General features: G+C 41.6%; 1 protein-coding gene across 1 annotated transcript in view; it reads right to left on the bottom strand.

Annotated features, from left to right (window-relative positions):
• Positions 1–18,937, bottom strand: part of LRRC7 (leucine rich repeat containing 7) — a 352,531-nt gene that overhangs the window by 65,451 nt on the left and 268,143 nt on the right. Inside the window, exons 15-17 of the mRNA XM_045028890.1 lie at positions 13,536–13,605; positions 9,727–9,826; positions 8,728–8,852 (exon numbers count right to left, since the gene is read on the bottom strand). Coding sequence (XP_044884825.1) covers positions 8,728–8,852; positions 9,727–9,826; positions 13,536–13,605 — 295 coding nt within the window. The remainder of the gene's footprint in view (positions 1–8,727; positions 8,853–9,726; positions 9,827–13,535; positions 13,606–18,937) is intronic.

Below are 18,937 nucleotides of genomic sequence, written 5' to 3'. Positions count from 1 at the left end.
CTATGGGGAAAAAGAGTTTGAGGGAGATGGCAGTTTTTCAAAGAGACATTATTATGTGCACAGAAGCAAACTATCCCACTGCATAGGGAAGATAGGAAGTATGGCAAGAGATCACCCTGGGTTAAAATCAGGATATCTTTGATAATCTAAAACTCAAAAAAGAATCCTTCAAAAAGTGGAAACTAGGTCAAATTACGAAGGATGAATATTAAATAAAAGCCAATACAAGCATGTAGGGACAAAATTAGAAAGGCCAAGGCATAAAATGAGATTAAATGAGTTAGAGACATAAAAAATAACAAGATGACATTCTATAAATACATCAGAAGCAAGAGGAAGATCAAGGCCCATTACTTAACGAGGGGGGAAAGACAATAACAGAACATGTGGAAATGATAGTACTAAATGATTTTTTTGTTTCAGTTTTCACCAAAAAGGTTAGTAGCGATCAGACATCTAACATAGTGATTGCCAGTGAAAATGAGGCAGGATCTCAGGTTAAAATAGGGAAAGACCAAGTTAAAAATTACTTAGATAAATTAGATGTCTTCAAGTCAAGGAGCTGACTGAGGTGATATCTGACCCATTAGCAATTATTTTCAAAAATTCATGGAAGACAGGAGACATTCCAGAGGATTGAAATAGGGCAAATATAGTGCCAATCTATAAAAAGGGGAATAAGGATAACCCAGGGAATTACAGACCAATTAGCTGAACTTCAGTATCCAGAAAGATAATGGAGCAAATAATAGAGCAATCAGTTTTCAGACACCTAGAAGATAGTAAGTAACAGTCAACATGGATTTGTCAAGAACAAATCATGTCAAACCAATCTAACAGCTTTCTTTGACAGAGTAACAAGCCTTGTGGATGGGGGGGGGGGGGAAGTGGTAGATGTGGTATACCTTGACTTTTGATACCATGTTGTATGACCTCTCATAAACAAACTAGGGAAATATAGCCTAGATTGAGCTACTGTAAGTGGGTGCATAACTGGTTGAAAAATCATTCCCAGAGAGTAGTTATCAGTGGTTCACAGTCAAGCTGGAAGGGCATCTTGAGTGCGGATCCAGTTCTGTTCAAAATCTTCATAAATGATGAAGACAATGGAACAGAGAGTACACTTACAAAGTTTGCGGATAATACCAAGCTGAGAGGGGTTGCAAGTGTTTTGGAAGATAGGATTAAAATTCAAAATGACCTGGACAAATTGGAGAAATGGTCTGAAGTAAATAGGATGAAATTCAATCTGGACAAATGCCAAGTACTCCTCTTAGGAGAGATCAATCAATTGCACACATACAAAATGGGAAATGACTGCTTAGGAAGGAGTACTGCAGAAAGATCTGGGGGTCATAGTGAATCACAAGCTAAACATGAGCCAACAGTATAACACTGTTGCAAAAAATGCAAATAGCATTCTGGGATGTACCTGCAGGAGTGTTGTAAGTAAGACACGAGAAGTAATTGTTCTACTCTACTCTGCACTGATAAGTGCTCAACTGGAGTATTGTGTCCAGTTCTGGGTGCCACATTCAGGAAAGATGTGGACAAAGTCCAGAAGGAGTGTACAGGGAGATCTTGGTGGATCAGCAAATTGCTTGGACCACTACCAGTAGCTGGAATATTGATTATCATGCTTATTGCAAAAACAGTCAAGTCAGTAGGCCTTAGCATAACTAAGCCAGGAGGCGAGTAGATTTGAGTGATCACAAGAAGGGAGCCTTTCCTTGCGTCCTTCCTGATAAGATTTCTGTTGAAATTGCGGAGGAATGTACTTTTAGAAAATAGGAAGCTTATCTATATTTGCCCTCTGGGTTGTGTTTCTCAGGATGCTCAAGCATACAGACTTTGCAAAAACACATCCGTCTAATTAGTGATCTGAGGAAACCTCTGGTTTAACCTTTGAAATTGCTTCCTTAAGTTTTTTGATTGACATTTTATTGTTATACTAACACAATAAATAAGAGTGGAGAAGTTTGGGATAGTTGAATCACTTTGTGGACACATCTTAGGACCCCATTAGCAGACGAAAGATTGGCCATTGGACGAATCATGGCACTCAAAAACTGCTCCAGACTCTGGTAATTATTGAGGGTTGTGGTGTTTTACTAACCTGTTGCGGATATGTGTCAGTGCTTAAGACTAAATAAAGTGTAGCTTTAAGTAAGAGCACTCTTGTATTGTACTGCTGGTGTCAACCATCTATTAGTCAGATTGCTGTGTCCCCACTGATTTATTTCCTGCCACTGCCTCACCAAGAGTAAAGTTACCAAGAACTTTGGATTCGGAAAACCCCGGGTAACAGGAGAGCAATGAAAATAATTAAATGTCTAGAAAACCTGGCCTAGGAGGGAAGATTGAAAAAAATGGGTTTGTTTAGTCTGGAGAAGAGAAGATTGAGGGGGGAACATGATAATAGTTTTCAAGTACATAAAAGGTTGTTACAAGGAGGAGGGTGAAAAATTGTTCTAGTTAACCTCTGAGGAGGACAAGAAGCAATGGGCTCAAATTGCAGCAAGGGAAATTTAGGTTGGAGATTTGGAAAACGTCTTTAACTGTCAGGGTACCTAAGCACTGTAACAAATTGCCTAGGGAGGTTGTGGAATCTCCATCATCGGAGGTTTTTAAGAACAGGTTAGACAAACACCTATCAGGAACGGTCTAGTCATTACTTATTCTTGCCTCAAGTGCAGGGGACTGGACTGACCTATTGAGATCCCTTCCAGTCCTACACTTCTCTGAGTCTATGAATGCTATAACCTGAAAAGGACAATGCCAGTATTCAGTTATGTAAAGGAAATAGCATATGATGGAATTTAGATTTCCCCACCTCTTAGAGCTGGAAGTCAAGATTTCGATTGCTATCATCTCTATTATTAACGTTTGAAAATTCCTAGTACCCTAACATTAACATAGTAGTTTTTGTATATATAAAAGTATGTAGCTATTTCCAAATGCTTTGTTCTAATTTAACTAAGTGCATGAACACCATCCAAGTAACAGTAGTAATAATGCTGTGAACATTTTCTGTACAGTCATGTTATAGTTATTTGCATCATACACAATGTTAAAAAATAGTTCTAAAAATTCTTTAGGAAACATTACAAACATAAATAAAGACAAAGAAGGTCCTTTGTATTGTAATGGCAACTCTTTTATTTTACTGGCAATTTTCTATACTGTTGTATTTCTTTTAACAATTGTAACCAAATTATATTTATGTCACACTGTATTTTTAAAATTAGAAGTAATATTCTACTATACAAAGCTAATAGGACTACAAAATTCTTCACATTACGAAGCAGTCGTACTATGTTAATACAAGAATGGTATTCTGTTCCAGCTCATTTCTAAATTATTAGTATAGGTCAATAGTGCAGTTTTTGGTTTTTTGAACTGATAATATACTAATGGATAAAACTGGCATTTTAATCCACTATTCACTGGGTTTTGTATTTGTACTGAACCAGAAAACTGTAATCAATCTACTGTAAGATTTCAGTGTAACCTATTAATTATGAGTGCATGATTTTTTAAGTCAATTTATTTTCTATTTAACATCAAATAAATAGTGGACTAGAGTGTATTTAATCTGGTCACAACCAAGTGGAAGAGAACTTATAATAAAACAAAAGAAAAAAAAGTCTACAGAAAATTGAAGCTCCAAACGTAAAATACAAAGAGTAGCTATAATTTTATTACGTTTTTGTGTTTTATTTTTTAGAATTTAAAAAACTGTGATTTTATTGTTACTCATAAGACATTATCTCAGATATCATTTTCCAATTTGGGTCTCTTACAGTAGTGGTCAAAGACTTACAATGGTGAAGTATTTAGTCTGTAATAATTCACTGACACTATGTTGGAAGTAGAAATTTTTGTCCCCACCTGAAAACAGATGGAACTGATGATGATCTCACACCCATGAAAATAAAAAACAAGTCCTATGACAATGCTGGAGTTACATTCATTTAAAACTCATACTCAGGCCCAGAAAATGGTCCCTGCTCTCTATATAGAGTGCACAAACTGGAAGGATGCTCTTTGCACTCTCCATTTATTGAACACTTATGGCTAGGGCCAGGGACAACATGGCTATTTGTATTTTGAGATATCATTTGATAAAGGAAATTAATTATTATTTACATTTTATGTGATCCCTAAAGGTTATAAGGTAGCGAAAGGAACTGTGTAGCAGGAGTGGGAGAGTGGGGGAAGATTCTGCCTCATGAGTCACCTACTCAGGGCTATGGCTAAGTGCTCCAAAACAGCATCTAATCCTGTGTGCTAAAAGCTCAGAAGCATTTCTACTGGGCAAAGTAAATAGCCCTGGTGGAAGCTTTCTATTGCTTAGCAAGACCTGTCAAACCTGATCTGAAAAGGGCAGTTCCTTGGAGTTCAGCCATGCAGCATCCATGCCATCAGGAACAGGGAGGCGAGGTTTGGGTGAAGCAACCTGCCATGGTCTTCTGAAGTCAAGTCTCAATGGAGTGGGAGTGCGAGTGGGGCTGCCACTGAGAGGTCCAAAAGTATGCCGAACCAATGGTGGTGTGGCCACACCAGTGCTATCAGGATAACCCTCACCTTGCCCAATTTGATTTTTAGGAGCACCTTGTGAACCAAGGCGATTGGAGGAAAGGTGTATAGCAGATGATCTGCTCACTAGAGCAGGAAGGCATCGGAGAGGGAGCCTGAGCTGTGCCTGTGCGGCAAACAGAACTAATGGCATTTCCTGCTTTTCTTGGTGGTGAAGAGGTCAACCTGGGAAGGCCCCCACCTCTGGAAGATGACACTGACGACCTCCGGGTGAAGAGACCACTTGTGGTGAGAGGAAAAGACTCTGCTGAGGTGATCTACCAGTATGTTTCAGGCTCCTGGGAGATGCATCCCCTCAAGGTGAATGGCATGTTTCACACAGAAGTCCCACATCCAGAAGACAGCACAAAGCTGAAGATCAAGCCGCTCCCTGCTTGTTGGTGTAAAACACGGATGCGGTGTTGTCTGTCAAGACCTATACCATTTGGTCTGAGATGTGGGGAAGTAACACTTGGCAAGCTAAGTGTACCACCCTGAGTTCCCTGACATTTATATGTAGGGAGAGTTCTTCTTGGGACTAGAGCCCTGGGTCCTGAGGTTGCAGAGGTGGGCTCCCCACCCTATGTCTGACATGTCTGAGACTAAAGTGACCGAGAGTTGAGAGACAGTAAAGGGTATCTCTTTATTACTGATCCTTGGTCTTTCCACCAGGTCATGGAAGTTAGGACCAGAAATGGGACTGTGAGCACTGAATCTAAGTGCTGCCTGCTTAGGGAGTAGACTGATACCAGCCACATTTAGAGGGGGCTGAAATGAATACTGTACCAGCAGGAAGGCTCTGACTTGGAATGAGTCAAGCACTGCCTCGATGAACTCTATCCTCTGAACCAGGACCAGAGTTGACTTTTGCTCATTTATCAGCAGGCCCAGCACCTGGAATGTGGCCCAGACTCTACTGATGCTGTGCTGTGCCTGAGTCTGTGACCAACCTTTGATCGCCTTGGTGCTTGAGGAAGACCGATACTACTACTACCACCATACACTTTGTGAAGAACCATGGGGCTGATGATAAGCTGAAGGGAAGACTGGTGAATTGGTAGTCGTGTTGACCCACTACAAACCTGAGACTTTTCTGTGGCCATGGAAGATAGACATGTGAAAATAAGCATCCTTTAAGTTGAGTGTAGTGTACCAGTTTCCTGGATCCAGGGAGGGAATGATGGGAGACCAAGGAGACCATGCAGAACCTCAGTTAACTGAGATATCTGTTGAGGTGATGCAGGCCCATGATGGGCTGTAAACCCCTCTGGCCTTTGGTATTAGGAAATACTGGGAGTTAAACCACTTCCTTCTCAAATCTCAGGGACCTTCCTTTATGGCCCCCACACGTAGGAGGGATTGCACCTTTAGGGCAAGGAGCTGCTCATGAGAAGAGTCCCTGAGGAGGGACTGGGTTGGGAGGGAAGGGTGGACACAAACTGGAGGATACTGTACTGTTACTGTACTGAAGACCCAATGGTTCAATGTTATATATGACCTCGCTGGGCTGAAGGGTGACAAGACAAGACAAAAACAAAAGAGGGGCTGGATCCAGAGCTGAGACTGGTATAATGCCATCGGGCACACCTTCAAAAGGCCTGCTTGGCCCTACCGGGATATCTATGAGAGCTCAACTAGGAGACGGAAGTGGACAGGAGGGGTTGGCAATGCTTGTAACCTTTCCCTTTTCTTTTGTGGGGCTCCTATTTGGGAAGCGCAACAAATTTGGAAGGTTGCTAAGGTTTAAAGTGCTTTCGGGATGCTGATGGTGTATCAAGTCCTAAGGTCGGCAGGGCTGCCCTCGAGTTCTTGAGGCAGTGAAGCTTTGAGTCTTTCTGCTCCGAAAACACGGAGGAGTCTTCAAAGGGGAGATCCTGTTGAACCTTGTGAGGGAGGTTGGAGGACTGGACCATGAACAATGCCTCATGGTGATTGCAGACACCATAGTCCTGGCAGCTGAGTCTGCCACATCCAGAACAGCCTGGAGGGAGGTCCTGGACACACTCTTGCTCTCCTCCAAGACTGCTATGAACTCCTGTCTTGACTTCTGCAGGAGGGAGTCCCTAAATTTGGACAATGAGTCCTATAGATTAAAATCATACCTCCCCAGCAAAGCCTGCTCTTTGGAAATATGTAACTGGAGGCTGTCTGTTGAATAAACTTTCTGCCCAAAAAGGTCTAGTCTTTTGGCATCTTTATTCTTAGGGCAGGCACTCAAATAATCCTGTCTGTCCTGCTTATTTCCTGCTGACACTACCAGGGACCCCGGGGGAGTGTGAATAAAGGTACATACTCTGCGGGGCAGAGAAGACCAGGTTTGCCACTGTGTTTTGACTGGCTCCATCACTGTTTCATTAATAGGCAAAGCCACTTTGGAGGGGGCAGCTGCCACCAGGATGTTGATCAGGCTGTGTGCGGACACCTTAAGGTCTTCAATCTCCAGACCCAGGTTCACAGTGACTCTTTTCAGGAGGACTTGATGGGCCCTGAAATTGACCCGAGGGAGTAAGTTACTGGGTCTTGCCATTGCCTCAGCTGGGGATGATGAAGAAGAAGCTTGTACTGGAGGGGGAGCTTCCTCCTCCTCCTCTGCCTCCACTACTTTCATTGGGATCAGTTTTGGAATCAGGGTCTGGTGCCAAGCAGGTAGGGCCGGTAATGCATCTTTCTGAAGCCACTGAGTGTGAGCAGTGAGAAGGGGGCACCAGTATCAGGGAATACTCCCGGTGTTTCAATATGGCCAGTGCATTGGCCCTTGGCCCGCTGGCCATGTGTCAGCCAGAGGACCAGTACCAAAAGTCTGCTGGGTACTGGTGGAAAGATTTTGGTGGGGCAAAGAATTCCCCTTTGGACTACGAAGAGGATTCTTCCTGTGGTGACCATAGTGAAACAGAACCCGCTTCTGTCACCAGGTGGTCCCAGCAGTCTGGGGACCAGTGGCAGGTCGGTGACCATCGTGCCAGGATCATGGAAGGCTCTCTCCTATGGGGTGCCAAGGTGGTTGGTCCTGGGAAGGAGCTCTGCACTTCCTGCTCTCCCCTGTTTCCAGCTGTCTTGGCTGCCGGTGGTCCCTGCAGGGTTGGAGGAATCAGAAGAGACAGCAGGTCCTTTGCTGCCTGGAATGCCTCCGGTGTTGAAGGAAGCCTAGCACTGCAGCTGCTTCCAGTAGTCGGCGATAGGTCCCAAGCTGGACTCAGTCCATTCCCCACTTATCCCTCTTCTGCACAAGAGAGCGCCCTCTCTCAGTGTTTGTTATGCTTCTTCCTCAGCACCGGAGATGGAGAACAGCGCCAAGAAGAGCACGGTGCCGGTGAAGTACTCTGCACGGATGTCAAAGTGCTTGGCGCTGATTCGGAATGGCTTGGTTCTGAGACTTGTCTGAGGGCTACCTCCAGGAGAATGGCCTTCAGTCAAATGTCCCTGTCTTTTCTAGTGCGAGGTCTGAAGTCCCTGCAGATCTGGCACTTATCTTTATTGTAAGATTCCCCCAGACACTTTAGACACTTATAGTGTGGGTCACTCACTAGCATTGGCTTGTCAAAAGAGGCACATGTCTTGAAGCCTGGGGCATGCCCATCACCTGGGGTGAAAAGTCCCTCGATGACAGGGATAACTATTTACACAACTATATATACTAACTCTAAGAACTATATACACTAACTACAGTAACTTAAGAATAAACTGAGAAAGTCGAAACAACTGGAAGGAGAACTTGCCACAGCAAAAAGGATCATTCCAGTAACTGTCATGACTTGTAAGAAGGAACTGGGGTGTGCAGCTAGTGGTAGTCCTTATATCGGTGCATTGTCACATGACTCCAGAGGGCACTAGAGACAGCCCTGTGGATACCACTAAGGGAAAAGTCTCCAGCAACAGTGCACATGGCATGCACACAACTAGCATGGAATGGACATGAGCAAACACTCAAAGAAGAAACAAAATCTGATAGTCAGGTAACAAGGGCGTGAATGGAAACTATTAGTGCATACTTCAGGGAACACACACCCCTCATTTTTCATTAATGATTATATTTGGTCTCAAACACTCTCTGCAAGTTTAAAAGATAAAAACATGTTAACATGGCATTTGTGTATTGGATCTTTTATCCACAATATATAAAGCAAGAAAAAGTGAAAGCTAACTAGTTACCTTAACTTTTCCTGCATTTTCCTCCTCTTCCTTTTTTTCTTCAAATTCAAAGGCTACAGTCATCCGCTGCTGTCGCTGCTCCTCCCATAAAGTAGGGTTAAAGCTATCGCTGTCTGACTGGAAATCTACAGTTAAAATTCAGGTAATAGCTTAGTAAAACTGCTTTGTAACAGAATGTGTAATTAGTGCACCAAGCAAAACAAATGAAATGTTGTTTATACTCTAAACGACAAAAAACTTATGTTGTGCTGAGGCCTGCACCCCCTTCAGTTTTACACTTAAATCATCCAAAGGGTGTGAAAAGTGACAAAAATTTGTCACAACCTATAAACAAGTTACATAATTTTTAATGTAATAAGGTGAAGTTGAAAGGAGTGGTGCAAACTGGTTGTGTTTGAACTAAATATTGTCAATTATGGCATTTCAAGACTCTGAGTGAAGTCACAGGATTGCTTTAGCAGAAGACTAAGATGTATCCCATTTTATTGTAATTTAGGTCAGAATAGGGAGGATGGGAAAGTGGTGGAAACTCACTAGATGAGTGCCTCCTGCTACCAGATCTATGAAAGAGCACAGGCCATCCTCCTGCCTAATGTAAATATCAGACCAAATTCTGCCTTTCATTGGCCCCAGGCAACCCTAATTAAGTGAATTCAGGGTGTTTATACAGTGTGTCAGAAGGCACAATTCTGATCCTCCTCCCCCCAGCATCCCAAAGAAAAAAAAAAGAAAAGGGAGAACAAATCTCAATCCAGAATTAAGGATTTGGGAAACCTTAGATTTAACATACAAAAAGAGCCTGTTTAGAACCCTTTTCAGTATGACTAAACATATACTGCCTTGCATACACTGTTTGTTATATAAACAACTGTAGCCATTCTCATCCACGGAACCATGGTTTCAATATTTAAAAATAAATTCCCCATTTTCTCACCAGGATTTAAATAAGCATTATAAACATGTTTTTGCCTTTGTAATAAATTGCTGACACTATTTTACCTTCATCACCTCGGGGTTGCTGGGGAAACATGTAGTTAGTCAGTACTCTTTGCTTTGTTTCTGGATGGGCCTCAGTTTGCAGAGGGATAAGGGCCTTGGACTATAAAGAAAAAATGAAAGATTGTTCATAAGAATTCCAAGAAAATCAGATTTTATGATCTGATAAACAGAAAATATCAAAAGAAAGTAAGACTAGTGTCCTTGGTCTAAATTAAACTGTTCTTACAGCTGCTGACTGAAAAAACATACTATTGTGATGTGGAATTTTTTTCTTCGATCCCTCACTCTTATTACATGTATAATATTCCTACTGACTTCAGTAGGAATATTTCCAGTGTAAGGAAAACAGAGTCTGACACACTGTAGTGACTGAGTGAAATGAGAAGCAGAGGAGGGTGGGAAGGGGAACAGTGTAAGCACTGAGTGTCTGATTCTAATCTTATTCACGCTTGGGTAAATCAGGAGTAACTCCACTGACGGCAGTAGAGTTACACTGGTATGAAACTGGTGCAAGTGACTAGAGATTGTGTTCTCAGGCCCAATGAGTATTCTGATGATACTGGTATATTTTAATTAAATTAATGCAAATTAATCTATGATCTCTTGTAGAAAAGTCCAATAAGTTGAAGAAAATAATGTGTCCTTAAAAGAATATAGGCTCTCAGTTGGTGTGCAAGCTAGATGGGCTCTTGAGCAGGCACTCAACTGTCCACATTAACTTTTCATATTATTATGGGGTGATATTTCTATGTTTGTAAGAGGTCACATTCTACTGATCAGTTTTTGACAGGTAGGAATAGGAAGGGGAAGAGAGAGAAGGATCTAGTTTACTGCGTTGAAGTCCACACATTGTTTTCCACCCTCCTCCCGTCAGTTTGTTTGCTTGCTTGCTTTTTACATTCAGGTATATATAGATGTCATTTAAAATTCTGAAAATTAGCTATGTAAGTAAAAATAACATTAAGAATGAGTAAAATTACTTGGTATTAACAATAAATCTCCTTATTTGATTAAATTTGTTCTTATGGCAAGCACAGTGATGCTGAACTATTACTTATTAAACAAGAGTCAGGAATATATATACTCTATGTTTGTTGGGAGAGGAACATCTTAGGCCCCAATCCTGCAACTGACTCAGCACAAACAGACCTCTGTGTCTGTGCTAAACCTCACTGAAGTCAACAGTACTCAGTACAGGTACAGGAGTCCTCCCACACAGGGAATGTCTACACTGCAATGTAAACCCAGGGTTAGTGGGACTTGAGTCAGCTGATCCACATTAGGGAACCCTGGGCTTGAGTGTTTACATTGTATTTTAATCCTATATTGAGACTTTTCTAACCCATGCTCAAACCTAGGACTCTGGCATCCACACTACAGTGCACAGAACCGTCTCGAAGTAACCACATCCTAGAGCCCCTAGTACCACTTCCCTCCCAATGTGACTGCTCTAGCCCTAGAACTAAGGTGCACTGTGAGAAAATTTTACTACCTGCCCTGTGTGTTGCAGAAAGTTTGAAGCAGCTTGCTTTGCAAAAGGCTTGACTGATTCACTCTCCATTGCAAAACCAGGAGGCTCTCTGATAGTGTGCTTGCAGATTGGTGATCAAAAGAGAATGGGTTAACGCTGACCTGAGCTGTTGCCGTTGGCAAAGTGGGGGTGGCTTCCATTTTCAATAGAGTGGATTGTAGATCGCTGGGATAGAGAGGACTAAGGAAGTTATCCCGTGGAATTGTGGGATACTTCCAGCTGACTCTTGGAATCTGAGTCAAGCGGGGCTGTCTGTATGCTGCAATTAAGCAATAGAGCTCAGACCCTGGGTTCTGGCTTAACTTGAACTCAGACCATCCAGTCCTGCAGGGTCCCAAGACCCTAGGTCTGAGCCCTGTGTTAGCTCAATTGCAGTGTCAACACAAGGGGGGTTAGGCTTCAGCCCAGCTCGAGCATGGGCTTGCACTGCAGTGTAGACATACCTTTAGAGGTAGTTGCAGGATCAGGGTCTCAGTGGCTTTTGCACACAAACAGAATGGATTAGTTTACAGTGATAGGAAGTTTGGACCATGCAAAATTATACTGATCAGACCTGAATTCAAGAAGCAACAGTTATCTGCAATAAGTGTACAATTCTAGAGAAAAAAAGAAGTATTGAAGTTATTGCAATAATGGAAGTATCACTTTTAGCTACATTGAATATTTAGTTTTTGTGAAAAGTAAGTTCTTTTCCTTTTAGAGTAAAAGTTTAAATGCCTAAAACTGTGAATTCCTTTTTCTACGAACATTTGTAGTGGTTGATAGGTCTTAATCTACAGCTTGTAAATTGGTTGATTGTTATATTTCTGAGCACCAATGCTGGCTGCATAATTAGTTTAACAATAAAGCCTAAAAATACAGACAGTATTAACATATAAAGATGATTTAACATTTTAACATTGGACCAAATCTAGGAGTACTCAAGAAACTCCAACAGAAGTTGATGAAAGTTTTCTCTAAAGAAGGACTGAGGACCCTCTTTGTGCATTCTTTACATGCCCCAAACTCACATTGACTTTAGTGGAAGTTTAGGCTATTTCAAGAGTGCAGGAATATAGGTGCCAAGTGAAGACTACAAGATTTGGCACTTAGGACTTGACCAACATATTTCTGGAACTCTGGGATCAGTAGTCTCGTGTTAGTTACAGATTTTCATGCTACAGACAAATAATAAGACTCTGATCCCACAAAAACTTATGAATGTTCTTAACTTTAAATGCACAAATAGTGCATAAATATTTGTAGGATCTGGGCCTAAGATGGGTTGCTCGTCATGGCTTGGCTGTGGCAAAAGTCAAAAAATTGAGAAGTTGTAATTTTGGGGCTTTTTTAAAAAGAAAAAAAAAAGGAAGATGCACAAAACACCAGAATTTCAGATGATGTAAATCTACATACTTCCGTTGACTTCAACAGAGCTATGCTGATATCCACCAGCTGAGGATTAAGCCTAGAACACTTAAAATATTATTGGCTCTGGTTGGAAACTTTTCTAATGACACCTTTATTTAGAAGAAAACCAAGGAAAAAAACTCTTCATGAATTTTTTAGACATTTTAGACAAGGATTAAAATGTTCAGAAGTGCCTAAAGTCCCTCAGCACTAAGAAGATGAAAATCAATGGAAGTTAGGCTACTAAATGCCTAAGTCAATTTTGACAATGGGACTTAAGACACTTATCCTAGTTCTATTTACTATGTTTACTTTCTATTAGCAAGAATTAAAGAGTTGTCATTGATAATTTAAAAGCATAGAAAGATAGCAAAACACCAAATGAGAGCCTCATGTGTAAAAGTTAATGGAAGAATCTTTCTTCCACATGAAGAGGTAAAAAGGTGGGGAGAAGGAGTAAACAAAAACAGGAATAGATAGGGAATGGGGAGCCAGAAGACAAGAATGGAGGCACAGAAGGATTAAGGGATACAAAAGACAGAGAATATGCCCAATATAAAATCCTTGGGTCCCAACATGGGCCACGAGTGATCCCATTCACTATAGTCCTCTGTGAATACTCTTGGCCTTAACTTATTGAATTTGGTCAGGACATACAATCCCACCTGATGAAAGCAATAAATCCTTCAAAGGTGAGCTTTCCCAATTAATACCACAACATTCAGCGGAACCTGAATGTGTAGCTAATACAGAGGACATGGAAACTGCTGGGACTAAAAGCTTCATAAATCTAACAATAGTCTGTTAAAACATATGTTTTATCTATGGCCCTTACCAAGATATCTTGCTCCTTACTACTAATGAAAAGACATACATTAAAAGTTATTACCTGGTTGTCAGATAGCCACAAAGCTGCAAGTTCTTTAAGCTTAGTAAAAGTGAATGGTAAATTCTTCAGTCTGTAAACAACAATATTGGAACAACATGAATGTCTCATGTATGCAGTAGTCTCTTTTAAAGAGACACTGTCAAGATTTTTATACAATGTATTTCAGCTGGATCATACTGAAATTGGTAGCATTTTTCATTTTTATTTTCTTTGTTTGGTTTTAAAGAAAGATATTTTTATAAAGGCTATTCTCATTGAATTATTGCATTTAAAAGCGAGAGCCACATTTTAAGCCTGAACAAACTGATAAAGTGCCTTAGAAATATTAAAGAACAATTGTCTTTGCCTTATTGTTAACATATGAATTGGTAGCTGTATGAATACTTTCCCCCTTGCACAATAAGAAGTTATTATTCGAACTTGCCTGGCATTATACAATATCAATAACGAACATACAACCAAAATAATGCCTCATAACATAGTATTTCTTGGCAAGTACCTGCATTAAGGGAATTTGTTTATATATATAACATACCATTTGACATTTTAATTTTCTATTAGAATATATTCTGCAATAATCTGAAACACCTTTTCGAAGAGACACTATAATACAGTCATTATGATTTTTCCCATAAGACAAAATGGAATGTAACAATAAAACAAAAGTTCTAAATTGCAAAATGTAGTTATATACATGAACAGATGTTTTCATGTAATACCAGTTAGCTTGGTCTGCTAAAAGTGACCTGCAAAAGAATGATGGGAATGGGTAAATTTTCTCTCCCTGCCCTCTTTTTTGTTTTCCTTTTCTTTTTTGTTTGTTTCTTTATGAAGCTAATAAAGGCCTGAAAGTTTTTGTCCCAGGCCCCACAGGAAGACAGACAAGACACCAGGATTGTGGTTTAACTAGCCTTTATTAAGTAACATATCTCAAAAATTCATCCAGTGCAAGTCATCCTTCCTTTGTAATCTGTACCACCTGGTGGAGAAGCTGCCATCAGCCCTCCATCTTGACAACCTGTTCCTGGCACCATTGCTGATCCCCATCACCCTCCACCTGTAGAAGGGTTAATTGGGGGTAGGGGATTGTCTCCAGAGATTAGAGGCCCTAACCCCATTAATTCTTTAGGAGGTGCTTTCTACTAATCCATTTCCAGTTTATCAGGGAACTGGACCTCCTACAAAATGACTTCCTGCACTAAGCACCTGCCAAGTTGCAACAAAATGAATTTTACAGCCTAACATACCCTCTAGGTGTTGGGATTGCTGCAAGGAAGGTGAAAAAACCCACACCACCCTAGCTAAACTGGCAGCGAGGAAAAATATTTCTTCCCAGCTCCCAAAAGGCGACTGGCATAATGCCCAGAACAAGGCCCCCAAACCTCGTACTACTCTAATCCCAAGAGGGAAAAGGGAGCCTTTCTTTCTGGTGCAGAAAGACCCACCATACAATTTCCATACCTAGATGTGGCCCTCAAGCCAAAAGGTTTGCCCTGCATTAGACTAAGGCTTCATCTGTCTGTCTGTCCAACCAGTCACAGAGCCCCCTCTCCTCAAGTCCAGGGGAGGGGCTCTATAACTGATTAGTTGGTCAGACAGATGTCCAACAAGGATGGGAAGAAACTAAGTTTTTGCATCACATCATCACCAAAGACAAGTATATAAGCTATTTAGTAAAGACAAGGATATAAGCTATTTAGTTCAAAGACAAGGATATAAGCTATTTAGTTAAAAAAAGAAGGATAATATTTACTTCTGATAATTCATTTCAAATAGTTATATTAAAAATACCTGAAGGCGTTGCATCTGAAGAAGTGAGACTTTTTACCCACAAAAGCTTATGCCCAAATAAATCTGTTAGTCTTTAACGTGCTACCGGACTCCTTGTTGTTTTTGTGGATACAGACTAACACAGGTACCTCCTGGTATTAAAAATACTGGTTTCCTCGTCTATTAGAATGAATGAAATTCCATTGCTAAATATGAATATATATTACCCCGGTGAGATAATCTCCAATTCCTGGTATGTAAAATGACTCTATGGACCGAAAAGTGTTATACATTTTAAATCCTATAATTAGTACCACAAGAAAGGAAAAGATGCCTAAACTAGCTGAAATTTAGTTTTCACTACTATGTTATCAGTAAAGTGGATCACGGATTAATTAATTACTATTTGTCTCTGGAACACTGCAGGCTCTGACATATTCCTCATAAAATAACATGATAAACTTAAGTTCTACAAGAATTAATATAAAGATTCTCAAGCAGAGAGAATACCTGAATTTTTCATTCAGAATTTGGCTCCTCTTTAAAGAACTAACATTTATTTTGTGTATTGAGACACACTGAAATAATATTAATATTGAAAACCTACTTTGACTTTCATTGTTATGCCTAAATATGTAAAATTGCTCACTATACTGAGACAAACTAATTCATGCACACAGCAATGCCTGGCCAAATTTTCAAATTCAGAATTGGGTCTAAGAAAGTTTAGAGGGATCTTTAGTTAACATAGAATTTAAACCTTCTCCTGATGCCCCTGACAGCGAATGGTATACAAATGTAGACTTCCTCCAGACCCAATTAAATTCTCTTTTATTTATCAAAATGTAATTAGACACCCCCTCTATCTTATTTATTGCCCCAACTTTGGGTCCCCATGCTTGAGTATAAGGGAATGTACGTTGGTATATGTCATGCACTGAGAAGACAAAAAGAGACAACTGTAGTATGAGCTTCCAAACGAGGTTTTCCTGCTGGGTGTCCGAGCACAGCATCTCTCCCTCACGCTCTTCCATACAGGCTGTCCTGGAGTACCTGCTCTATTTGAGGAATCAGGGCCTGGCACATTCTTCCATTAGAGTGTATCTAGCGGACATCTCCGCTTTTCACCTGCCAATCCAAGGACAGATGGTGTTTTCCCACGATATGATGGTCAGATTCTTGAGAGGGCTTGAGAAACTCTTCCTTCGGGTATGGCCTCCTGTTCTGCAGTGGGATCTTAACTTGGTCCTCTCTAGGTTCACTGGCCCGCCCTTTGACCTCTGGGATCCTGCTTCCTTTCCCACCTGTCATGGAAGGACGCGTTCCTGGTGGCAGTGACATTGGCAAGACAGGTCTCTGAAATTAAAGCCTTGACCTCAGAACCTCCGTACATGGTCTTCTACAAAGATTCAGTTGTGGCCCCACATGGCCTTCCTCCCAAAGGTTGTTTCCACCTTCCATATGAATCAGAACATCATCTTCCCAGTATTCTGTCCCAAACTGCACAAGACCAGTGAGAAGAGGCATCTTCACGCCCTGGACATCCGGAGGGCCTTGGCTTTCTACTTAGAATGTACCATGCCTTTCTGAAAATCGACTCAACTCTTCATTGCTATAGCGGATAGGATGAAGGGTCACCCGGTGTCCTCGCAGAGGATTTCCAGCTGGATCACCTTGTGCACAGGGACCTGTTATGACCTGGTGGGGATTCCTCCACCACTGATTGTCAGAGCCCACTCGACGAGAGCCTGGGCATCTTCAGTGGCCTTCCTGGCACACATTCCTATCCAGGACATCTGTTCCTCTGTTCACACGTTTACCGCTCATTATGCCATCACTCAGCAGGCCAGAGACGATGCTGGGTTCGGCAGAGCTGTGTTGAAATCTACACGTATGTGAACTCCTACCCACTTCCAGGTGTACTGCTTTGGAGTCACCTAATACGGAATGGACATGAGCAAGCACTCGAAAAAGACAGTTACCTTTTCCGTAACTGGTGTTCTATGAGATGTGTTGCTCATGTCCATTCCACAACCCTCCCTCCTTCCCCACTATCGGAGTTTCCGGCAAGAAGGAACTGGGGAGGGGGAGCTGGTGGCGCCCCTTATACGGTGCCATGTGGGCGCTGCTCCAGAGGGTGCCAGAGCCGGTCCCCTACAGATACTGCGGAGGGAAAAACTTCCAGCATCGGTGCATGTGGCGAGCACACACACCTAATATGGAATGGACATGAGCAACACATCTCAAAAAACACCAGTTACAGAAAAGGTAACTGTCTTTTTCTAGCTATGACAGAATACTATAGATTTTTTATTTTACAGAAAGGCCTTATTTGGCACAATAAGTCATTTGGATATCTGGCATGAATATGTGTATCTACACGGGCTGCTGTCTGCATCTAAAACACATAAATTATTTCCAAATATCAAAGACTCATGATAACAACCTCAGAGGCTCCAGTATTTGCTCATGATAACAACCTCAGAGGCTCCAGTACAGCCACCCAGGAATATTATAAAGGAAAGAGAGTAGTGGCCCAACAGGAAGGATACCAGGCAGGGCATGACTACCCTCATAACTCCATACATCCGCTGTTTAGATCTGTAGAGACCCCAGACTCCTCTCTGACCCATAAAACTCAGAAGAAGGGGCTTTAGAGGAATAGGTGAGAGAAGATCCCTTTGTTGGGAGTAGGAAGAGGAGTAAGAAAAGTCTATTCCAAAAGAGAGGCTGCAGAGACAGAGGTACTAAATTGTAACCCCACAATACAGTGCTTGAGAAAAGTTCGGTACTGTTGTGACAGTGGGCCCATATACTAGTGGAATGTGAAGCCCTACTGAAAGCAGGGAATCAGGTTCTTCAGTGACCTGGAAGTCCTTCAATACCATGGACCTCATTGGTACCAAGGTAGACAGGGCTGTGAACCCTGGGGTTAAAGTATAGTGCATAGAAGTAGCAGGAACTGAAGTAATTAGTACTGATGTGCTCAGTACTGAGACAGTTATTGCTGCTGAAATGAGGTAGCAGCTGATGCAGACACACAGAGTGCCACAGCACCTCAGCAGTTGTAGTCTTGGTAGTGATCATGGAGAATGTATCCTCAGTGAATGGTACCTGATAGTTGGTACTGTTGAAACTCCTCCAGTACACACTTTGGGCCGTGGAGTCTCCTTAGATTAGAAGTGGAGAGGCGATTTTGACCTCTTTCTTGCAGAAGTCTTTTGAGGAGCTCTATTCTTCAAGGCTGAACAACAATCCTTTCTCTCAGCACTCTAACAGGGACAATCCTACCAGTACACCTGGAAGTTGAAGGTTAAGTAGATGGAGCCCTGAAGCTATCAGATGCCAGGCTCAGCAGGGCACTTCTCAGTATCACAGGCTAACATCCCAGGGGAGTCAGATGGACCCAGGTCTGATGCAGGCACATGAAGTAGTCAAAGAGAAACATTTTATGCCTCACATCTCTGACCTTTAAGGTCTTTTTTTGAAAAGGACTTACACACAGTGAATTTACTGGAGGTATCCCATAAGAAAGGCACCTCATATGCTCATTAATGAGGGTTTCTGCCTCACCAGAGAGGCAAAATTGATTACTTTTACTTGTACAGTAATTACTGTTCATTGAGATATGT

This window comes from Mauremys mutica, chromosome 8 (genome assembly GCF_020497125.1).
Source record: "Mauremys mutica isolate MM-2020 ecotype Southern chromosome 8, ASM2049712v1, whole genome shotgun sequence".
NCBI lineage: Eukaryota > Metazoa > Chordata > Testudines > Geoemydidae > Mauremys > Mauremys mutica.
The sequence above is the reverse complement of the archived record's forward strand: the minus strand, read 5'-3'. Positions and strand labels throughout refer to the sequence as shown.